The sequence below is a fragment of the Acanthochromis polyacanthus genome, chromosome 9 (assembly GCF_021347895.1).
Source record: "Acanthochromis polyacanthus isolate Apoly-LR-REF ecotype Palm Island chromosome 9, KAUST_Apoly_ChrSc, whole genome shotgun sequence".
NCBI lineage: Eukaryota > Metazoa > Chordata > Actinopteri > Pomacentridae > Acanthochromis > Acanthochromis polyacanthus.
The window spans coordinates 10596040-10621475 of NC_067121.1; the positions used below are offsets into that span (position 1 = coordinate 10596040).

Here is a 25436-nt window from a genome sequence, read left to right on the forward strand (position 1 = left end):
TGTGTCTGTGGAGGAGATCGCTGTCTGTGCAACACAAGCCAGCCTGTGGGGGAAGTGTGTATCGCCGTGAGCAGTTTCTGTATCTGCTCTACGCTCCAACGGGTTACGCTACGCTAAACTAAGCGCTCAGCTTAACACTCAGTCAAGGCCTCATGTGGGACTGCCCTCAGCGTCGGGGCAAACACGCTGCAGCACACATAGGCTGCTGCTGTCATGTCAAAACCGCTCTCAGATAACACTGCTGACCTCAGCTGTCTGGGCACTCAGAGGTCAACTGTAAGGTAACGGGAGTCAAAATGTTTGCTTTGGACTTAAAGTACACACTCACTTTTCTCTATGAGAAATGAGCGTAGACACCAGTTTACGTTCTGGAACAAATCATGCAGGTTTTTCAAGGGCAGAGTGGAATAAAAAAGTCACGCTACAGAAGCTAAAGATGCTCTGACATTTCTATCAAGCACTAATGTGTACTAGTAAGTGGTAGTTTAGATCGTGCACTTCTACTTCTGAACTCCAAGCAGTTTCTGGGTGATTTTTTTCTCCTGTTATATTTTTACACACTATGCGCTCATTTTTCACAGAACAAACAGAACAACTGTGAATGGACATAGATGGAAGCCGAGAATATATTCTGTGCAGCTACAATCTCATAAATCATTAAAAAATGAACAGAGTTTCTTTGATTATTAATTTTACAAAATTTGAAAGAGCGTTGAGCTGCACAGTGGATGATGGTTAGCACTGTTGCCTTGCAGCGAGAAGTTCCCCGGTTGGCATCCTGGCCTGGGATCTTTCTGCATGGAGTTTGCATGTTCTCCCTGTGCATGCGTGGGTTTTCTCCAGGCACTCCGGCTTCCTCCCACAGTCCAAAAATATGCTGAGGTTAATTGATAACTCTAAATTGCCCATAGGTGTGAATGTGAGTGTGATTGTTTGTCTCTATATGCAGCCCTGTGATAGACTGATGAGCTGTCCAGGTGTCCCCTGCCATCGCCCGAAGTCAGCTGAGATAGACTCCAGAACCCTCGTGACTCTAATCAGGATTAAGCTGTGCATAGATAATTCTGGATGAATGGATGGAATTTGTGGATGGATGAGACCAAAATAAAACTTTTCTGTAATTATGTTTAGAGAAGAGAAATCTACTGTAGAAACATCATCCTACCAGTAAAGCATGGTGGTGGCATTATCATCATTTGGCCCTGTTTGCTGTATATGGACTACGACAACATGCCATTATTGAAACTACTGAATCAATGACACAAGCACTCACAAGTGTTACCAAACTTGAAGAAAATGGTGGCTCCACCGTACATACAGTTCACCAATTAGATTGTCATTGTTTTCCTGCTTGTCTCTTATCTCTTCAGTGTATACACAGCCTGCAGTTCAGGCGAAAAGTCCTTTAATTTTTGTTGGTTGTCACAGCTCAGTCAATCATGTCTTCACAGCTCCACCAATTAGCAAAGTTTCTTTTATCACTATATATATCCCAATTTTAATTTTAGGTTTGGTTGTTCATCCTGACAAGAGCCAAACAGCACATGAAATCGGTTCCAAGATTATGACAAAGCTAAAAATTCATCGTATTGACAATTTCTTGCTCTGATGCACTAGATAATGTTGATTTTTCCTTGAAAAAAAACACATTTTTAAAACCCACTGGCAGCTTCTGGAGTTCAGAGGGTTAAACAAAAAGGTTTCTACTGAAGAGACACAGATTATCAAGCAACACCAGACTAAATACATACAGACAAAACTGAATTAAACATTCCTTGTCAACTCAACTTCAGCTTTACTGTCATTCAGCAATGTACGCAGTACACAGTCAAACAAAATAACGTTTCTCACATCTATTCACAGTGCAGAAATCAGGGTTATACTATAAAAAGTTAGGCATAAATATGAGGTAAAAATAAATATAAGATAAATTAAAAAGACTAAACTAAATTTAAAAAAACAAAAAAAAAATGAGCATACATCAGACACAATCACACTCGCTACTGGGGTAAGAAATGTGTGGGACTGCAGTTTTGGCTATGGAGGTGATGTGTGACTAGCAAAATCTAAATACTGTAATAAAATGGTGTTACTATCATACTGTAGCTGCACTAATCCATCTGTTACTGCACAGTCCCACCTTCCTCGCAGATTAAGCCCTTATGAATGGGTCTGTGTATGCAGTCAGCAGCCTAATTTCATAATCAGAACACAGATGGAGAACGGACAGAGTTGCTGCCTCCCCCTCCCTTTCACCGCTAACGATATCTCCATCTTCCCCATCCAGCAGCCCGCTTCACACCATCCCACCATCTTACATCATATTACTTAATCAGACCACAGCATTTCTGGCACCGCTACCACCCATCTACTGTATGTCAGGAGCTGGCAGCAACCACGGCAAGCTCAGCAGGCAGCGCTCTGGCACGTCGCCTCGCCTGGCACGGCGCTTCTGTCCTCACTAAATGAAGACCATCCGCAGCCGTCTGGATGCCGGATGGGTAGCTAGCTTCTCTTTGAATGGCTGTCAACGGCGGGGAGCATCAAGCTGGGAGATGAGATGGTGCCCAGGTACCGGTGCCGAGGGACAGCTTCATGCCTGAGACAATCTCCACATGCCTCCAGCCGTTAGATCTGAAGTTCAACTGGACCTCTGGGATGGAGGGAAGAGGCAGAGCTGCGGGCGTCCTATCAAAGCCCTCACTACACAACAGCAGAGTGGTTGGAACGGTTCCCACAAAGTGTCTTAGATCATCTTCAGTCTATTACATGCAAACAGATCACACCGTCATATGTGGTGCGTTATACGGCTGCTCCACCTATTAAAATCTGAGTACAGAAAAGATAATGCACAATAGATAATGCTGTTTTAGTTTATAAAATGTGTCCAAATGGTTTAAGATGCCCAAGGCCATCTTCCAATCATCAGTTACAAAACTATGACTGTTATCAATATTTTGCAGGTTTGAAAGGCATGTTATTTTTTTTAATTCACCAAAAAAACACCATTTATCATCTCAAGAAGCTGTAAAAATATGAAGCATCAAATCTTCCTTGAATTAATCACGTATGACTTTTGTTTTTGTCTGAAAAAAACAACCAAATCTATGCTTAAAATTAGGATTTTACACCAAAACCTATTTGTTCTACATGTTTCATGTAAAAATGTGTGAAAAATAAACAATTTGCAGTGACGAGGCTCTGTAAAAAAAAACCTGAAAATTCTGTGCTTTTCAGCGTGATCAGAAAGCCATGATTGATGGCAACAGTAACATGACAAAAATTCAGCAACTGCACGATGTGCTTAGACAGAACATATAGGAAACAAGCATGGAAACAATTTAGGAATGTAAGTAGTAAAGTATCTATAGTACGTAGAGTCACCATTTCTAAATGAAGACCTTCCACTGGACACTGCTGCTTTAGTTTCTAAAATGTTGTAAGATGTCCATGAGGCTATCCTCCTGTCACCAAATTACAAAGCCAAACTTAAAGATACCTCGCAGCTAAATGACTGTTAGGAATATTTTGCAGTGTTAAAAGGCATCTACGTTTGTTTGGTTTTTTTTTTCAAATTTGCCAAGAATAACAAAAAAAACAACACACAACTTACATCAATAAGCTGCAAAAATATGAAGCATCAGATTTTCCTTAAACTAATCATGTGTGACTTTTGGTTTTGAATTTCAAATTAGGATATGGGGCTGCACAGTGGAGTAGTGGTTAGCACTTTCAGCAGATTCTGTAAAAAACATAAAGTTCTGGGCTTTTCTGCATGACTGAAAAGCCATGATTGACTCAGCTGTGACCAACAGAAATGTGACCAAAATTCAGCAACTTTCCAGCAGAACTAGATTGAACTGCAGGCTGTATTTAGCAGACAGGAAACAAGCATGGAAACAAATTAGAAGTGCAACGAATAGACTGACGTAGTTCCTAGAGCGCCGGAAATCAGAGGATGCGGGAGTTCGGTGAAGCCTTATTTATACAGTCAATGGGTGAAGCTCAAGTATATTACAGACATGTTAACAGAAAGATTATTCAGAGTCGGTGCTAATGGAGCTCAACGACTGTTGTCGTTTTTGTTGTCGACCCTGGCAGAGAATTAAATTCGTTGTCGTGGGTTGTCTGGCGCGACTAGGCTACTTTTCTAGAAGAACGAGAACTCATTGCTGACTCCACTGTGATCAACAATAACATGACCAAAATTCAGCAGCTTCCCAGCAGAGCTAGGTTGAACTGCAGGCTGTGTCTAGAAACAAATTAAAAATGTAAGTAGTGAAGTATCTCTAGCAAACAGAGTCACCATTTATTTGTCCTCGCTAAATGAAGACCATCTGATGCCGTCTGATCTCCACAGGCCTCCAGCTGTTAGATTTAAAGTTCAACTGGACCTCTGGGATGGAGGGAAGAGGCAGCAGTGTGGTTGGGAACGGTTTCCGCCAAGCGTCTTAGATCATCTTCAGTCTATTAAGTTACATGCAAACAGATCAAACAGTCATATGTGGTGCATTACACGGCTACTCCACCTACTTTGTGCAACTCCTAAAGCCTGAGCACAGAAAAGAACTGAGCAGCACAGATCCTCCTGTGAAAAGCATAATGAGATGCTAGCCTACTTTTCCTTTACAGGTGTGTTTAGGGAAAAACATCAGAAATAAACAATTCAAGGCCGCTCTGTTGTAAAGACAAAAGCATAATCCTACACAAACTCCCCAGATGTATAAGCAGCACTGTGAGGATATGGAGTGTGTTAAAGTGTGTGTGTGGTGGTGCCTGTTTACCCAGCCACACAATGCAGGGAGGAGGGGAAGGAAAACACGGGGACAGGCAGGACCTTCCGAACGCAGTTTAGCAAAATGTCAAGCACGTTCAGATCGCCGGTCGACTGAAATGTCATCCAGGAGAGGGGGCAAAGAGGCTGGAATTGCGAAGCTGTATCTGCACAACGCAAACGCTGGGCAAATATTTATAATTACAATGCCTTCTGGCTGCCCAATGTGCCGAAACAGTTAAAGGATACAGAGGCATTAAAAATCGAGAACACCCAGGCCTGCTTGGCGTTGGTTTTTCCATTAAACTGCCAGTACACTTGATGCCTCTTAAAGTGTATTAAAACAACGGTGTGTGTTTTTAAACAGGGCTGAGGGCTTAAATTAACATGTGTGGCGACAGAGAATGTACATCACAGCCTTGGAGGGGGATCCAGTTTTAAAAATATCTAAAAAAGAAGCCAAGATCCAGTCAAGTGGAATTAACTAATGAAGTCGAGATATAAAAAAAAAACAGCTCGAATTTGAAGATGGCTCGAGAGAAAGGTATGTGCAATCGGACCAGCTCGGTCTGTTAGGAGGTACTGGTCGGGGGTGTAGCTTTCCTCCTCTGAAGTGAGGTATAATATAATTGTGATGAAGGGCTGCAAGCCACGGGAGGAGAGTTTTATATCGAAGCCTGCCTGCTGTAACGGTGTCAGGTGGTATTTATGAGACTTGTAATGGCACTGAAGCCCAGGCACACCTGCTACGCTGGCGACGGCGTCCAAACACACACACACCGCAGTGTACACATGCTACCACAAACACCATTTACTGACAGCAAATCCCTCAGTTTGCTTGTTTCTGCTTGTTTTCCAGCTTGCAGCATTAGATATATTTAAGCGCTGTGCTGCTAGACAAATCCGATGAGGGACTCATGTAAATAAATAAACTGGACGTGTCTTGACATGGGTTCAGTCGAAGGGAAAAGAAAGTGGCAGTTTTTTCCAAGGAAGACGTGGGAAGAAAATGGTCATTATAGCTGACACGGTATTAAAAAATCTCACTGTACCCGCTCATTCCTTTTCATGTATATTATTTGTCTTTATCTTATTGTGTTTTTTTTTTAGATTTGTCTTTTTAGTCTTTATGTCTTGTGGGTTGCTATTTATAATTGTACAGCCTTTTGGTTTAACTTCTGTTGTTTGAAATGAGTTTTTTATGTAATATTGACTTGTGTTCACCTGTTTCCATTCTCAAAAGACGAGTCATTGGTCCTTAATCAAATGAAGGCTGCAGCTGGGCCTGGTCGATAAACAACAGGATTGACACTTAAATCATCAGCAATACAAAAATGGTTTCAACAGTTTCATATAAATGGATAAGATAGATAATCTTTCTTGCCATCAGCAGTCAGGCTATTCAATTCAAAATTAAACAGATAAGAACCCTGACAACTGAACTTCCCTTCAGGGATGAATAAAGTGATTCTGATTCTGATGCAAAAACCATGAACATATCGAATAAAAATGCTCAGTTTGGCTGCATGAATAATAACCAAGTGATTTTTACTTTACCCTTAGTTATCTCTCTTTATTTAAGTGTGTGATCTTATTTACTTGAGTGTGTTTTCATTGCTTTGTAAACATGAAGAATATTATCTACATTATCATTCAAAAGTTTGGGGTCACATAGAAATATCCTTAACGTTGAAAGAAAAGCATTTTTTTTCAATGAAGACAACATTAAATCAACCAAAAATCCAGTCTACACATTGATAATGTAGTAAATGACTATTCTAGCTGGAAACAGTTGATTTTAATGGAATATAACAGAGGAACATTTCCAGCAACCATCACTCCTGTGTTCTAATGCTACATTGTGTTAGCTGATCGTGTTGAAAGGCTCATTGATGATTTGAAAACATTTGTGCAGTTATGTTAACACATGAATGAAAGTGTGAGTTTTCATGGAAACATGACCCCAGCCCTTTGAACGGTAATATTTGATAAAGCGGTTAATTCTAAAGTAAGGTGGTTAAATTCTAAATAAGCCTTTTTCCTTTTTCATATTTGGAACAACATAATTTATCCGAGTCAACTTTTCAGCCATAACTACAAGTGACGTTCATTTTCATAATCATTCAATTGTGCCGATTATTTTCTCAATTCACCGTTTAATCTGATAATACTAAAAATCTGGTAAAACATAAGCTGATATCTATTTGGTTTGTTTTACAGCCCCCAAACTAAACAATGTTAAAATCTAAGAAAACTGCTAATAATCACAGTGAAGAAGCCGGAACTGGTGACTTTTTGGCACTTTTCCTTAAAAGTCATGAAGACGGTTAATCTGTTAGCAAAGTAGTTAAATAACTTTCTGTGGATTGACCAATTGAATGATTAACCTTTGTGACCTTTGGAGAAGACTAAAACATTGTTACAATATACTAAACAACTTACAGAATAGCTACTGATGATGTTTTCCTGTAAAACTGGTCCTTCAGGTGGAATCTGGTCCTCTGCTGCCTTTTCTGTCTCTTAAAGGTGAAGTGACTAATGAGCCTGTGCACATGCTCGCTACAGGTTGGTGAGATTAACTCCAAGTGTCTCTGAGCTCCCATTAAGATGCCTGCGGCATGAGACTAGAGAGGAAAACAAACAGCGCTGATGAAACCCAGTCAGGACGTAAAAGCTGCTGCACCTGGGCCAACTCTCAAACACCGATAACCCAAAAAGGAAAACTGCAGCTCAGCCAGACTTCTGCTCCGGTTTTATGCCTGATGAGGGCAGGAAATTAAACTTTTAGCCCCATCGACTGCACCGGCTGAGTTTCCAAAAGTCAGCAGCTAATTTGGAGTGATAACGCTGATACCAACATTTTAAGGCAAAACCCTACAATTTTACCGTCTTTTAACCGTCTGAACCTCAAGCAGTTCCTGGACAGTTTTTTGCCCCATTTTTACTCACTGGGGTCTCATTTTTTACTGCAATATAAAGTTTTGCACCTCTATGGAAACAACACAACCATGGCTAGAAGTAGAGAGAAGTAAAATATGTCCTCTCTTTAGTAGGACAGTTAGTAAGGATAAAAATATTTCATAAAAGAGAAAAACTCAAGTTGAATTTCCGTGATAATTCATTTTACTTTTTTTTTTAAATGGAAACAATGTACAACCTTTGTCCAAGTTCCTACAAGTTTTACTGATCCTGAGGAAAACAGTGAATTTGCATCCTATACTGTTGTGTTTATAAGTTTACATACTCTTGCAAAATTTGTGAAATATCGTCCCTTTTTTTAGAAAATATGTTTTAACATGGAAAAGCTTTTCTTTTGTTTAGCTCTAGTGCTCAGACAAAGTTATTTAATATCACGCAATTGTATTTGCTCTGATCATGCATGTTTTCATTTCAAAATGGTACATATTTTACAAATCCTGCCAGGGTAGGTAAGCTTATGAGCACAACTGTACATATTTTACTACTTACATTCTTAATTTGTTTCTATACTTGTCTCCCATCTGCTCTGTGGAAACACAGAACTCAGCTGAACTACACATCCTGCAGTTCAGCCGAGTTCTGCTGAAAAGTTCCTCAACTTTTATAAAATGACTTGATGGTCACAGCTGAGTCGGTCATGGTTTCCCAGTTGTGACAAGAAGAGCAGATTTTTTAGTTTTTCACAGAATTTGGTTTTTGAGGAGGTAAAAATTGTGAGTGTAACATCTGGTAGTTCTTTCTGTTTATACAGTTTCTCGCTCTCATAAATGGTGTCTTTTTTTTCTTAACAGTAACATACATTTCAAACAATCTTTGAGCTAACATCAGTTTAAAACATTTACTATAAAAAAAGACTGCAAAAATATCCACGTTACTTAATCATCGTCTAAATGTCCCCCCATGTTGCTTTGAAAGCTGTTACCTTCCTATCAAACAACAATAAAATAAATACTGGTAATGCAATTTGACATCTCATGTTTATACTTCAAGACACAATGTGAAAATGACACTTGACTTCAGCAGGTGGAACATTAACTCAGCAGCAAGAAAGAGACAAAATTGCAACATTAATGCTAGAAAAACATCAGCTGCTGTGAGAAATCTGGTGAATTCAGAGGAACTGCAGGACGTGCTGTTTAAAGTATGGAAGCAAATAAATATTAAAAGTAAAATAGGTAAAGATATCTACAGAGTCACCGTTTTTCCAAGTATTTGTATCACCTGCGGACACTAGAAAAAATGTTGTACCTGCTGATTTTTTTTTTCTTGTTGGGAAATTCAACTTGCATGTTTTCTTTTTAATGATTTTGGTGATTCTTTAAAAGGATAACATGGCTTTAGGGTTCACAGGGTTGACAGCTTGAATAACAACAGTTTAAAAGGTTCATCATAAAATACGACCTCAAAAAAATCCTTGACACTTTACAAACAAACAAAAACAAAAATACTAGCAATGTGGCTTGACATCGGATGTTTTTACTTCACGTCGTAAAGTGAAGATGACACTTGACTTCGGCAAGTGTAACATTAACTCAGCACCAAGAAAAGACACAAAACTGTAACATTAATGCGAGAACTACATCAACTCCTGCGAAAAATCTGGTGAAGACATTAGAAATGCACAGAACAGAAGGGTTAATTTCCACATATGCAACAGTATTAAACAGGAAACCATGTAAGGACGGAGCCTGATGCTCACAACAAGCCACCTGAGTCCAAAATCACACACTTACGCCTACATATGTGTTTACTTTTGGTAAATTCAGCCTTTTGTTTTCCTAAGGTAGAGAACACATAGATTCCAACACCGAAGAAGGTGGTCTGGCCTTCCCCACAGTGTCTGCACCGTCGCTGCTCCACGTCTCTGGTAGACTAAACAGCTGACACCTCAGCAATCGCGCTGCAGCATCACATCGACGCCAAAACTGCTTTGATCAACAGAAATCTAAGTGAATGAGCTTGGTGGCATCCTCAGTGGCAGCGGAGACGACTGTGTGTCCCACATCCTGAACATTCAGCAGTCAGGAGGAAAACGATTACAAAAGGGGATGCATACTGAATGCAAAAAGGCTGGAAAGCTGTGAAATTACTTTTCAGTCATTCATACTCCACGCACTACCTGTGAAACTGTACCGGGGCTGCAGCTAATTGTTTTAGCATCCATTAATATTCTGATTATTTTAACGTTGTGCTAACCCAACCTCAACCAAACCCAAATGTACTATCACTAAAGAAAAACAGCAAATCCTCACAACTGGGAAGCTGGTTTGCTGTATGTCGATCAGCTAATCAATACACAGTTAAAGCTCTAAATGTGAAAAGGAAATGAAACCAAAACATGGCGGGCGGCTGCTGTAATGCTCTTGACTTTTGCTCTATTCTGTGTTTATTCTGGAGGCTGTTAGGATTGCAGCTAATGCATTTTTTCTTCCTTTGGGCCTCAGTCGCTGCATATTTCCTCCCAGCTCCACCAATACCTGACCAGCTGACCACCTGTGTTCAGCCAATCACAAGCTAGTGGACATTCCAGCATAGCAGTCAGGCTATTCAATTCAAAACTAAACAGATAAGAACTCTGACAACTGAATTTCCCTTCGGGGATGAATAAAGTGATTCTATTCTGTTCTATTTTATTCTATTCCAGCTTTAGTTCATAAAATGCCTTGAAATGCCTCCAAACACCAAATCAACAATGCTAACCTAAAAATAATCATCATATAACTAACTCTTCTGAATATTGTGTGAACCCATTTCCCCTGTAAACCCACCAGCAGGTTTGAAAGACATATTATTTGTTTTAAAATCACTAAACTTACGCTATTTGTCCTATCAATAAGCCGTAAAAACACAAAAGAATCACTACAGTTTCACCTTTTCGACAACAATTTTTCAACTAGTCATGTGTGACTTTTAGTTTTGTCTGGAAAAACAACCAACTGTAAGCTTAAAATCTGGATGTTTCACCCAATTTATTCTACATTGTCTCATTTTAAAAAATGGTCAAAAATTACCAATCTGCTGGGGCTAGATTCTGTAAAAAAACTAAATTCTGTACTCCTCATTGCAACTGATAAACCACGACGGATTCAGCTGTGACCAACAGTCATGTGACAAAAATTCAGCGACTTTTCAGCAGAATTCAGATGAAATGCGTCTGATGCCGCTTATAGTCTGGATCTACAGATTTGTCAAACATTTCTGTATCATTGCCAGATAGCAGCACGTCATCACTATGACAAGCCTGCTGACGATCCTACTACAAATCAACGGCTACAGACTTATCAGGACTTATCCCCCGGAAATGATACAAGGAACAATTGATTAAATAATGGGGGTGTTTTTGAGTCCCATCAATTCCCGCAGCCCACTACATATTTAGGCCACGCGATTCGGTATCCGTACATAATGTACACATGCATAACACACGCCTGTGCAAGGTCATTTTGTTTGTGGGTGCATCTATATTAAATGGCCACATTCTACGTTGCTGCGCTTTCTGATCATCAATAACTAATAAACAAATGCTACATTTAAAAAAAAATGCCAAATGGGGGAATGAACAAGTTTGGGGGAGTGCTTTTCTAGTTTAGTTCTGTTTTCTTCTAGTTATAGTTGTGTTGTTTCCATAGAATTGCAGGACTTTATATTGCAGTGAAAAATGATCCTACAGTGAGGAAAGAAGTTAAAGAGCAAAAAAACACCCATAACTGCACAGAGTTCAACTGTGTGTTTGTGCACAACCTTCCCAGAGATTTGGCATCAAGTGTCACACTATAGTCTGAGTCACTACTGTCATGTTTATCCGTATAGTAAAACAACATGTACTTGGATTTTTTTTTTTTAAAGCTGGTTGTGTATGACTTTTCAGGCCCTGCTGACACCCTGGCAGAGTGCTAATGCTGTTATTGTCACAGCTTCAGTACAAACGTGTTGCTTCATGCCTACAGCTCATCAAAACCTGAGCACTCCTCTTGCTCAGCAAGCCACCTCAATTACAGCAGCATCACCCCCGGCTCCGTCGCCCCTCTATCTATCCATCCATCCAGTCTGGGTGTTATTCATCAGGGCTGGGTGGCCTCCATTAGCGCTCCTCCGCGGGGACAGGACGGCCTCTAAAGCACAGCACTCAGGCGGCGCGCTGGGGCCCGCACTTTACCCTAACAGCTTCATCAACTCCGCATCCCTGGAGCCCGACACACACTCGACACAACAAGCGCACACACACACACCATCTCTGGAGGGCCCAATTAGCAGCCATCACCTGTAATTCAATAACAACACTCCCTTTCTTTCTGCCACTCCAGCTCTCTCTTTCACTCGGCCGTGAATTTACTTGTGTGATTTAGAAAAAAGAGGGGACGCTGCTTAATGTTCTCCTGCATCAACATCTAAATCGACGCTGACAGTTTAAGAGATTTGAATGGAGCTGCATATTTTGTTTTGTGAGCAAGGTGTCGTCCGCCTCCTCTCCCTTTTTCCCTTCTCGTGTTCGCTTTTACGAGCGCCATCTATCATCTGGCCGGCTCCACGGACTGCAAATCAAGCTCACAGGACACAGGATGAATGAGAGACACGGGGAGAGTCAACGCTGTACAGCTCTACTGAGCTTCTAATCAAATCCTCTGTTCTGTCTCAACGTATTCAGTCTCCATCCGTCCTGCATGGACAGACAGGCAACATCTCCCTCCTCAACTGCAAAGCAAAAAATACACCATGATTAAAAAAAAAAAACACAATCCCCCAAGCAAAAGCAATCAGGTAATTATTAGCAGATAAATCCACACATATATGTTCAAATTCGTTCTTTAGGTAATGAGAAAAAAAATCTGAAAATGATTAAAAACGCCTGTTAGAATTCAAAATTCCAATTTAAATGATAATCTGTTTGTGAGAGATAATACGGTAAGTAGAGGCAAATGTTCACAGTGAAATGCTACAACTGTTGAATGTTTGGTATTCTTGCTGAAAAAATAAATGACATGCAATTAATCACTTATCAACATAGTTTGTGAACAATTTTCTGTTTACTGAAGTATTATTTAACCAATGTAACCCTGGAAACCTGCCAACATGTTTGAAAAGCATGTTATCTTTTTTAAAAAGAGCCAAAATTACACAATTTATCAGTAACATTAGAAATAATTCTAAGATTCTCAACTATAACACATCTGGAACTTACTGTTCAGTTGGGAACTCAAAAATCTTAACTAGAAAAGGCGACATTTTCTCAAAATCGCTTCACTCTACGCATCTCTTTTTTTTTTTAAATGACAAAAAATAAACTACTTGCTCTATGCATATTCTGCAAAAAAAATAAATCTGTGTATCTTGGTGCAACTGTGAAGTCATTAATAATTCAGCTGCGACCAACAGTCACATAGCAAAAATTCAGGCACTTTAATGTTGAACTGGGTTGCACTGCAGGCTGTGTATACATAGAACAGGGAGGAGAAGTAGTGAAGTAGATTAAAAATGCAAGTAAAGTATCTATAATATGCAGAAAAACCTTTTTTTCCACAGTATTCTAGGTTTTTTTCTCATTCTTGTGAAATAAATGGTCAATGAAATTCAGGACTCGTGGTGTAAAACTCTCCTGGAAACTGCTCGGGGTTCAGAAGAGATCAACACAGTTTCCCATTAATTTCATCACTTAACTGTTTTAGCTTTAGTTACTGTAAACTGAGCCACAAAAAGCATTACTACACCCATTACTACTACGACACTCAGGAGTGGTCGTGTAACACAAGCCGATCCGGGGGACCACTGTCACGTGAAGATGGAAACACAACTCCAGCAATGAACTCATCCTGCACCGCTGCAGCAGTAGTGGGAGAAAACAGCCGACCAAACGGAGCTGTGTGTGCAGATTACCAGGTTGCTAAACACATCCACAAGCTACAGGAGCATGAAAGACACCAGAAAGTCGTGTTACTACAGATTTTTTTTCCCCTCGCAATAACCCCCCCAGAGAGCAGGCGTGATGTAAAAACTGTGGGTTTATAAATGAAGACAACTCCTTTTTTGAACAGCGAGCTGATTTGCCTCTTTACTTAATGCAATGTGTCGCATAAATTCATGACTGTCCCGTGTGCTGCTATTGTGAGAATCGCTGTGATTTATGACCAATTTGTGCGCGATCAGATTCACACGTTTAATCAGTTCGCCACCTGCTGATCTTCAATCTTAATCCGCTGCAACAGGAACGAATATTCCACATGGAAAAAAAAAAAGTACAATCAGCAACACCTGCATCTGACTTCCTCAAACACAACCTCTAATTATCCAAAGAGGCGCCGCTTGCTGGTTGGAGGAGCAAATGAAACACAAATTTATGCATTTAACGACAAAATGGCTCCTGCGCTGTCTGCTTGAATTTTCTGCCTCAAAGACAAAAAAATGAGTCAAATGGAAAGCGGTGCAAAAGGGGGGAGAATAAATCACTCTGCTGTGCCTCTAATGTAATTCTCTATTCCACTCCCACCTGTCCTGCTGCTGCTGCACCCTCTGAAGTCTCCTGGGTCTCTTTAGTGAGTCAGGCCCCTCCTAACCCACCTGTCCACCGCTCATGATTTATGCCTCCTGAGACCAACAGGGGCTGCTGGGAGGTCGACTCCTCCGCTCCTACTGTACATTTTACTTTGTTTTTCAGCTTCATTCGATCACATATGACCTGAAATACTCACAGCATGACATGGTTTGGGTTGTGCTTTTATAAAGCTCCAGTTTGTTAAAGTAATACAATGCCAAACTACTTGTTGAGGTTATTTTAACACATAATATCCCTATGAAAATAATCTGGTTCGCGTAAGAAGGCAAAAAACAATTGGACACGCTACCGTACTTGCCTAAAGAAATATGTTCCATTTCTTTATACTGCAGACCTCTACAAAGCACACAATGTTGTTGAAGGTGAAAAAACGCTTTTCTTAAAGCACAGAGTAAAGACATCTCACAGAGTCAGCAGCCCTATTCTACTAAAACCAGTCAATAATTTGGATGATATGCACTTTACAGCTAGTCGCTTAAATGATAAACAGCTCTTAAATTATGTCAATAATTACGCTTAAAGGATCCTCTGTCCTATTTTTTTATGCAAATGTATGCAGCATAAAAGTGAATCGGCAATATTATAAATTATCTACTCGCCAAATAGTAGATACTACTTGTTTTTACAATATTTCATGAGGCATGTGCAGTTACAGTGGCTAAAGTATGAGACAGCATAAAAAATTGTAGAAATTACCATCTAAATCTAAAAAAAAGGCCAGAAATACATCTTTAGATGACCTAAAGATATTCATACAGCAACCAAAAGAAGAAAAACTGCACAATTAGGAAGTCAGAACAAAAGAACGTTTAACACTTTTCCTTCAAGACGATGTTTTTGTGATTAGTTGTCAGTAGACTTTGTTGCTATAACTGAATGGCACTACAACTGTAGAAAATTACCAGTTGTCAGCTATTAATCGCCATCTATTTTGATATTTGATTATTTAATTTGAGAAAATTCTGTGATTCTAGCTTGTTAAATCTGAAAATTTTCTTGTTTTATTTCTCCTCTGTGACAGTAATCTTAATATCTTAAGGCTGTAGAGAAAATGAGATGTTTGGAAGGAACGAGGAACGCGGTGGAGGTTTGTGACGATAGCCGTACATTTGTCTGTCTGTCTGTCTGTCCGCAACATCACTCAAACACAGACAAATGGATTTAGATAAAGTTTTCAGGGAAGGTCAGAAATGACACAAGGACCAACTGAATACATTTTGGCAGTCATGAGGCTTTATAGTCTGGATCCACGGATTTGTTAAAGATTTCTGTGTCATTGCTAGAAAGCGACACGGCGTCATTCTAAATATGACGACAAGTGAACGCTACGTCAGCTGCCTGCTGACGATCACATGATTACGATCCTACTACAAATCGACTGCTGCAGACTTATCGGGACGTATCCATTGGAAATGATACAAGGAACAATTGATTAAATTATGAAGGTGTTTCCGAGCCCCATTAACCGCCGCCCGCTACGTATTTAGGTCACATTTTGGTATCTGTACATAACGGACACATGCATAACACATGCCTGTGCTCACCGCAACGTAATTTTTTCACTAAAGATTGAGCAGAATGATAGAATGATACGACTGAGCAGCCTTGGTGGAGTACTGCACTTTCTGAGTGCTTTTCTTGTTGACTAATTGATTAACTGATAGTTGTTAGTTGCAGCCCTGAGTAGCACTGAAGTCTTTATCAGTTTTGTACTGCGACAAATGTAGCAGTCAGATAATCTAATGTTAAATTTAGTTTTGATTTTTGTTCTTTTTCACTCTTCTGCACGTTATTTTGCTTTTATTTATGAGTTCCATCATTCCCCTCCTGCTTTTCGAGCTTCTTTTCGTATCTGCCTCCCTACACCTGTTTCTTTTCGGAATTACCTCAGAGATGTGTCCCAATTTTAAGTGGAAGTGAATCAAAGTGAGTTGCCTATCACAGGCGGGCGGCAATCCACTTCAGCGGCCAGCCCGTTTGGGATTATGAGTCGACTCAGTCCCTGCTGCACGGCGCCTTCGACTCGCTGCTGAGCCTGGAGGCTGGTGGCAGGGCTCTGGGCTGCGTTTTTCACTGGTTTCTTCAGCCTCTGTTCTGCCTCTGAGGCAGCAGCAGGGAAAAAAAAGAGAATGGAGGATGGCAGGATATGCAAATCGTAGCACCACCAAAGGAGAAGGCGAAGAGTTTCCCACCGGGTGAGTGTGAAAGAGTGCTCCCCCTCTCCCACTCACACAGGACTTTTGAATGGGACTCTTTCTTTAGACACACACTGGCTTGTGAGCACACATAACACACAATCACACAAATGAGTTCATGCATCTGTTTTGTCTTCAGATGCACACATGTATGAAGGTTTTAATGTACATGAGCATAAATTGGGGAGCTGGTCAGCAGCAGCAGAAACTGGGTCTCTCCTGCAGATCAGCCTCCACTGCTGGATAGATTAAAGTTTTAGCTGTTAGCTGCTCAGGGAGCCTCTTGAATGCATGAATATTCAGGTGGTTGAATGGGAAGGATGAAAGGCAACAGCAAAGCAGGTTACTTGTGGAAATGGGTTAGGCCACCTAAATGAAAACACGACTTTGGCAGTTCCTCAGAGATTTTCTGCACCGCCGGCTCCAGAGGTGAATTTCAGTTCTGGTTCCACATTTCGGCTTTTGTTTGGAGCGTAGGTGGCAGCAAGCAAACTTCGTCGTCATAACATCGATTTTGAACGGCGCTGTCAACGTGGAGCAGGATTTGGTTTGGCTGTAATCTTATTTTAATTCAACGTGGCATACTGTACAGAACAAAAACAAATCCTTTCCAACGGTCTCCTGAGCTCCTCAGTCTTAGCACAGCACAACATTTTCTGGTGCATTTTCTTTTAAATTCTGCAGAAAGAACAGACATTAACATCTTGATATCTCTTAAATGTGTGGAAAATGTCTGATAATGGCCTCCTCACACATAATTATCAACATTAGAATACTTGAGATAAAATCATTTATGCAGCTTGGACACAGAATGAGAAAAAGTTAAGTTACTTCTAAACGCTGTCCTCCTCTATCCATCTGTCTTTTGAGCTTTTACTGCAGTTTCAGTCCTTCACACGTACTAATTTGTTTACATTTTGCCACACACAGTTCTTTCCAACCTCTGACCCCAAAACCCACTGGTGAGTTTGAGAGGGATGGTATCTTTTTAAAAGGAATTCTTCTTTTTGTTCATCCTTTGTCATACCCACGAACGGTGAAAATACAAAGAATCATCAGATTTTCAAAGTGCCCTGATTTTGAAAACAATCAAATTCTAGCTAAAATTTGTGACAGCTCATCAAAATCACTTTATTCATCATGTCTTACTTTGAAAAATGCTACAATTATGCACTAAATGGAGGCTATGACAAAAAATAAAACAAATAAAATCGAATATCATTGGTGCAACTGGGGAGACATTAGGCACATGACAAAATTTCTTCGATTTTTTTCAGTTGAACTGCAGGCTGTGTTTACATAGAACAGATAGAAAACAATGATAGAAGGCAATCTGAGAGCTTGAGAGGAAAATAAAACATACTGGATAAATAAAAAATAGGCTGTACAGCGCAATAACAAAATACTGACAAGCAAACTGTCAACTTGTTGGAGGACACATTCAGCCTGGTGGAGCGTCTTTCCAGAGTCGATATGTAGAATAGTGTGAAAAACAATCTGTTTGTTGAGATCGTAAACATATATTTGGTAAAATATTTACAGCTTGTGGAGCCCCATTTTCCCCCAATATTGGTAACACCTGTGGGCACCTGGGGAAAAATTGTACATGTTGACTTTCAGTTTTTGAAATTTTTGTAGAATAAATAATCCTAGAAATTAAACTTTTGTTTGTCTCTCTTTTATGATTTATGGCATTTGGGTTCTCTGTCCTTCTAGTCAGGGTTGTGCTGTTTCAGTAAAGGTGCAGGACTTTACATCGCTGTAAAAAATGAGCCCACAGTGAGTAAAAATGTCACCCAGAAATTGCTTGCGGTTCAAAGGGTTAAACGTGACATTATTCCAGGAAAGACACACAGTATGTATAGTTTTATGCTATGCTCTCACATTCTATCTGACGCATGTCTTTGTGTACTTTTGTTTCACCTTGAGCAGAAAGCATCACCTGACACTCTTAAAACCAAGCAAGCATCCTCATTCAGTCTCCTGGCACATGTTGCCTCATGTGGCCATGACACAGCTCCAGGGCTGCTCCACCAACTAACCTCTGACCTCCGAGCCAAGCCCACTGAAAGAGGTTTTCGTATTTTTTCAGACAACTCGGTGCAGCGCAGCATGCATGGCACACTTTCAGTTTCATACCGAATCAGAGGACAGCGCACCGTTTCCCTTTCGCCTCGACTAAAAATAATTCTGAGAGCCGCAGCGGCAAATCACACCTGCACGACGAGTGACATTTGACATTTGTAACTTGTGATTGTGGCTCCTCTCTCTGACACAGTTTACCTCCTGTTGATCAAAAAAACATGCAGACCTCAACAGTGTGCACCACTTTTATACATTACAAACTCTCCATCTGACAAATCCACATCATTAATCCACAATTGGCATTTCCCTCACCTCGGACTCATTAGGCGTGACTTGCATGTTTGCTTTTGTTACCCATAGATACTCAGTTACATAACAGAAAAAAGCTCCTGTATAGTGAACGGAATGATCTCGACTCTGCCTCCTTTGTTTGATTTAACCTGCTATGACAACTCAAAAACCGGGGGGCGTAATTTGCTTGAACTCGTTTAAACCCGATACACGTCTTCATTGGGCCGCATTGAGTCGTTTGCTTGAACTTTTCCGCGACTGATCTGTCGAGGTGCCTTTATCGGCCGGCGTCATCTAATTGAAACGCAGAGAACCGTCGATTCTCCCTCGCAGGCGCCGTGTTAATGCATGTAAATCCAAACAAGCAGGCCCGTGTTGTTATGCAAAGCCTGGAGGTAAGCAGCAGTTTCCCACCTTGGTGCAAACATCCACACAACGCAGCACAACGCACACAAACAACACACTCACGACTCAATTAGTCATGGCGGCGGCGGCATCACTAGCCCTGACGAACCTCCCCCTCCAGACCATAAAAGGCGACGGGGAGGGGTTAATGCTGACTCGCTAAAGACATCCTGTAGTGCTTTGTCATTCCACTGGCCCATTTGTGCAACACACACACACACACAATCACACACTAACAGACACACACACAGCCTTGGGCTCTTTAGTACAAGGAGAAAGTAACATGAATGATCACCGGTCATGGATCAATTAACAGCTACTGTTGACCACAACCCCCTTTCTAATGCCACTCAGACTACTTCCCTCTGAGCCTGTCATCTCCCTCAAGATGTAAACATTCATTCAAGTAGCACAAAACTGAAGAATTACTCCTCTACGTCACCGCAGCTTTGGGTGCACATAAACATAAACGCAATAAGAAGTTTGTGCAAATTCAATTATGCAGCATCAATTATTTGATATCAGACTAATCTAATGAGTGCACTAAAACATGTTAGCAAGACATGTTAGCTACAAATGAATGCTCAGTACGACCCCAGAGGCATGGACACCCACATGACTCCTCTTCTGTCTAAGACAGCTATAACTAGAGCGCCTAAGGGTGACCTCAAGAACATGGTTCATTCACACAGTAAGACAAAAGAGGGCTAGAAAACTTTCCACAGCTTGTAATATATAATATTTCTCTTTCTGAGCAGTTAAAAGATGATGCAAAGCTTGCTGGTACAAGATGCAAGAGATGGAGTGTGCACTGCAGCAGTAGTTAGCATCTACAGTAAAGAAGAAACATGGAGAAAATGATAGGCCACTGATGTGTGCATCAAACAACAGCAGGCTGGTCAAAGAGTCAACACTTTCCAAGCGCCATATGCCTGATATCAAGCAGCAGTTATCAAAAAGAATCCGTGCAAGCTTTCGTAAACTTTACACGTAGAAATGCTCCCATCTAATTTCACCCAACGCACATCCGCTATTCTAAACAGGCCTGAGGATTATAATAAAACATGAAACTGGGCAACATATTTAGCACAGCAGCAGCAACTCTCGCACCAAAGAGAGAACCAAAACGAAACCTACCCCCCACCACCACCACCACCACCATTGACACCCACCCCAAGTACAATTTTCACTTCCAGAGGACAGACGCCGGTGAAGGCACGAGTCAAGGCTCTGGGCTCGTAGGTATGAGGTCCACAGCCTGGGAGTAGGCCGCTGTGTTTATCCTGTCAAGGTATGTTAACACCAGGCTGCATTCCTGTAGTCCATAAATTGCAGTGTTAGATTACAGTCCAGCTGAGAATGCATTCGTACGGCAGACAAACACGGAGCGACTTTGAAGAGGTGGATGATAAAGCCGTGACTGAGGCGTCGGTGGCTACAGCAACAAGCAGGGAGCATGGAGGGACGACACCTGCCATTTACAGTAGAGCTGCACACAATCAGCAAAAACAACTTCCTACCATCCCCTCTGCTTGAGTTGCTGCAAGATGTCTGTCTAGAAGAACTAGAGTATCTGTTTTATGCGCTGTGCATGCTGTTACAACATATTAAAGACTAAAATAATAATAATAATTTAGGTTAAAAGGTGGTTGTTGCTTGGCTTTTATATCATAAGTCATGATGCACATAGCTACAGCCAGGTCAGTTCTCTGCTAACTTTCAAAGCTTTGTTTATATAAGCAACCACAAGGAAATTTTGAAGTTTGGTGGCACTTGAAAAGCAAACTCTGATGTGGCTTATTCTAGTCACAAGTTCAGAACATTCAGACAAAGCGTGAAGAGATGGATGGACCTGACTGCCAGCGCTGCTCATGCATAAAAAATGAATCAAGGATAAATCAAAGTATGATCCTCTGCTCGCATCCATCTTTTCTCCTGGTGTGTTTGTCACTAGTTTAGACTCCAGAGAAGCCACCACAGCAAAGAGCGCAGTCAGTAATTAGCTTAAATTACATGGTCTGGAAAACGTATTTGTCATCACCGCTAACTCTGCCTCGAACCAGCATCGGTGACAGATTACCTGCTCTGTCTGATCGCAATCTACTAATGTTTTAGTGAAATGATTAGCGAGTCGACGTAAATTAATGAAGCAATCATTCCAATAATCTATCAGCAGACTAAACCTCTGAACCCCAAAACCTACCAGCAACTTTGAAGTACATTTCCTGTTTGAAAAAAAATGACCAATACCTCACTATTAATCAGAGCCAGAAACTGTAAAAACAGAAAAAAATGTCAGATTTTTTACTTTCCAACGGTCTTCAAACTACTCATCTATGCTGTGTTGGTCCAGCTGTGAAAAGTCCACAAATCTAGGCGCTAAATCCTAATATTTTATCAAACTGACTCTATTCTACGTGTCTCATTTAAAAATTTGCCAAAAAATAACTATTTGCATTCATCAGATTCGGTAAAAACTAAATATTTTGCACTCTTCTGTGCAACCATGAAGTCATTCGTGACTCAGCAGCAATCAACGGTGACATGGCAAAAATTCTGAGACTTTTCTGCTGAACTGCAGGCAGTGTGCACCCAGCAGAGGAGATGAGTGTGGAAACAGACTTCAAATGTAAATACTAAATTATCAATAATATGTCACCGTTCCCCCCCAGTATTGGTAACACCTGTGGGCACATGTATACATGTTGAACAGGTGAATTTAAGTTTGTTTTTACATTTTTTTAAAAATTCAAAACCAACCAAACTTAGCTTTAGTTTTATCCTTGTCATGATTCATGGCATTCTAACCGAGCCTTACTGCACAAATGTCATTTTTCAGACATCTTTAGGTGCAAATAGTGAGCAAAAACACCCAAAAGTGGCTTGGGATTCAGAGGGTTAAGTCATAATTAGCAAATATGCAAACAATCTCAAGCTTTACATTCTAAAATTTGATGATTTGCATGTTTTCTGGCACATTTCCCACAATTATGTGACACAAAATATGGCATCACTTAATCAAGAGAGTCATCTGTAACCTGTAAAATGAAATAAATCGACAATCACCTGGAAAATCAAGGTTGGCATGAAATTTAAGGGGTTTATCCATTATCGGATGGCCACAAATGTTTGTATTTATACCATAAAAGTGAGCAGTATCAAGTAATGTGAGCTGGCAGGAAGATGAGAAGCCCAAATTAGAGCTTTTGTGACAGTGAAGCAGCTGTTTGTCTCATGATGTCTGGCTAGAGGTCATGGTACATTAACGATGTTTGAGCTCTCTGTGACATGTGGATTAAAACTAATTATGAAAAATCCACGTCTGTGAGAACAAACGGAGACGCAGGTGAGCAGAAGGAAGCGCTGCGCACCGAATCACAACACCTTTTGCCATCTTGGTGGTGCGCCCCTTTCTCACCGAACAGCTCGTTTTTCCACATTATATCGTCATTTAAGGTTACATTTTCGGGAATTATGATAAAATAATACACTTGGGGACGTTCTAATGCGGAAATTGTGTCTTATGCGGCGAGAGGATGACGCGAAAATGGGTTAAAATACACCTTTATAGGTGTTGCATCACCTTGCGTACCTGGCTGTCTCCGGTTCAGATAAAAAAAAGCAGGCAGCACAACCCCGCCTTCACTGCAGTAATGGTACTGACCGCCATTCCCTTCCGCACACCGCTCTGGAAATTGTGTAACGAATTATCTCCACACAATAGATGGACAGGAGAGGTTTGGCGGTGGGCGCTTTAATGCACTCTCATTGCACACGGTGTTTGGAGACGAAATAACGGCGGAATCTCCACCGTGTGCGGCGCTTATTTGTGCAGAGAGCTGCGGAGTGCACTCGACCATACGAGGCAACCGGTGCACAAACAAACATATTTTTAAAAAACAGATACAAAACATGCACAAGTGGGTCAGAAACGATAAATCCCGCGAGAATGAAGGGAGGCGAGCATCCATGAGGAGGAGGGGGAAAAAATCATCTCTACCTGCACAAGTTGACATTTGGAGCTGCTTTTTTTCTGGCTCCTCACGACGCGCACAGCCTTTAGAAAAAACGGCGAGCAGATCCTGTTCCGTTAAACGGTGCAGAGCCGCAGGTGTTATTTCTGCTTATTTCTAGGCCATTTGTCAGCCTCCGTTATCCGCGTTCAGGTAAACATGATGATGATGATGGTGGTGGTGATGATGATGATGGCTCCTGTACAGACGCACAGAGTCACCGTCGTGTCGTCAGCAGGAGAAGAGAAGGAAAAAAGAGAAAGGTGCTTTCCAGCCCCTCGGCTTGCACACATCATACCTCATAACCGTGTCCAGAAATATATATATATTTATGGGTTTACTTTTTTTATTGGTTGATGCGGTGGAAGAGGGGGAGAGGACAGGTAAGGAACTGTCCAATGAGCGACTGCGGCTGCGGAGGGTGGTCTAAATTTAAAGTTATTACACCCATTTCCATGTAAATATTGTTTATACATCATTTACTTCTTAATAAAAACGACCCAGCGCACGAAAACCCATTCTGAGATCATTTAAGTAAACATATCATCCAGATAAAAACCCACTGGGTTATTGCAACTAACCACAAATGTGCACAAATGTTTGTAATAACTCCAAAACCATACGTAAAAGCTACAAAATGAGTCCAAAATGCGCCAAAAACAACATTTATATTCAGCACCGCTCATATAAAAGACGGCCGAATTCACAGGTGCAAAAGCAAAAAGTCGAAAACGTGCAATCGGAGCACTTTGGAACACCATCAACACAAAACACACGCCGAATAAAGAAAACACGTCAGATTTGTAAACGCAATCCGGTGCGCCCAATGAGGAAACGCGTGTATGCATGTGTACAAAGTCGTCAAATGTGCTTTCAGAGAATAAACAAGGTGATTTCCACTCTTACCTTAACTAAAGGGAGCATGTGCTGCTGCAGCTGTAGCAGGGAGGGGTGAAGTGGAGGTAAAATAAACATCCCATCTCTTTGCCATCACTGACGGGGACCAGAGCTCATGAAAAAAACCTCATACATTCACCCCGACGGCACTATTTCACCAAACACACGCTTAAAGTTGGGTGATGTGAACCGGAGCGAGGAGCAGCTTCATCCGGGGGCCGACTGAGCAGCAAGTTAGCTCGAAACTTAAAAAAAAAAAAAAAAAAAACCGCAACAACCTCGCCCCGAAAATTTCATCCAGCAAAAACTAGAAGCTACAAAGCTGCGTTCAGCGGGCCACGTTGCTATGTGGGAAAAGCGCAAAGTGCTAGGGAGGAAAGTGGTTAGAAAAAGTGGCAAAACAGGAAAAAAAGAGGCTTGAAAAGTCTATGGAAGTGGAGAAAACACACAAGTACCAGGCGCTCCTCTGGTTATTATACCAGGCGGATATAACGGTCCACCCAGGCGGCCAACATGCACCGCTAGGCGGAGAGAGGAGCCAGCCAGGTATAACGGTACACCAGCGCACCGCACCGACACAAAACTCCCACAAACGAGCACCAAGTCGCTCCCAAAAGTCCCCAAGAGGAGTTTTACCGAGTGGAAAGCCCGCCGGCGTCCGAGCCCGGGTCGCCCCGGCCTCGGCTACGGAGGAGTTGGGACTTACCGCTGCTCCTCCTCGGGTTCGCCTGTTTTCTGCGCTTACACCTGGGGCCATCCGCCATGATCCTCTCGCTGAGTCTGAAACGCAGCCGTCCGCGAGTCACCTCCTCCCTCCTCCTCCCTCCTCCTGTCTCACCCCTCCTCACCCCTCCCCCTTTACGACATCACCTTCCCCCCTCCCTGTAAAAAAAAAAAAAAAAGAAAACACCTGGTTTGCGACACTACGACTAGTCTTTACGGCATCACCTTCTGGTTACACCTCAGCACATGGCCCCTCCTACTGGCCGCACATGGCCGAGCTCAGGGCGAGCTGAGCGGCTGAGGAGGGAGGGTCTCCCCCGGTGACAACTCTGGTCCTCCTCACCGTTGGACAGAATACTGCAAGGTGTTTGTCTACAGGTGCAAATGCAGGAATCAAAAAGATGTCCACAAATCTGTTTTAGTCAAGGAAGAATAAGAAGACTGCTCGAAGCAATGAAATACTAATATATTATTGGTTGGAAGAAAAAAGTGAAAGTGATAAAAGCGAAATTAATGATGAAGAAAGA

The 25436-nt window shown here is 41.4% G+C and overlaps 1 protein-coding gene across 4 annotated transcripts in view; it reads right to left on the reverse strand.

Moving 5' to 3' along the window:
- LOC110964854 (zinc finger E-box-binding homeobox 1-like) overlaps window positions 1-25024 on the reverse strand; it is a 95963-nt gene extending 70939 nt beyond the window's left edge. For 2 of the 4 annotated variants that reach the window (XM_051952997.1, XM_051952996.1), the window contains exon 1: window positions 24893-25024. In XM_051952997.1, coding sequence (XP_051808957.1) covers window positions 24893-24950 — 58 coding nt within the window. In that variant the 5' untranslated portion in view covers window positions 24951-25024. Of the gene's footprint in view, window positions 1-23276; window positions 23597-24195; window positions 24393-24892 lie in introns of those variants that run through there. The other 2 variants (XM_051952998.1, XM_022213691.2) reach the window with 2 other exon arrangements.
- Between the last annotated feature and the right edge of the window lie 412 nt (window positions 25025-25436).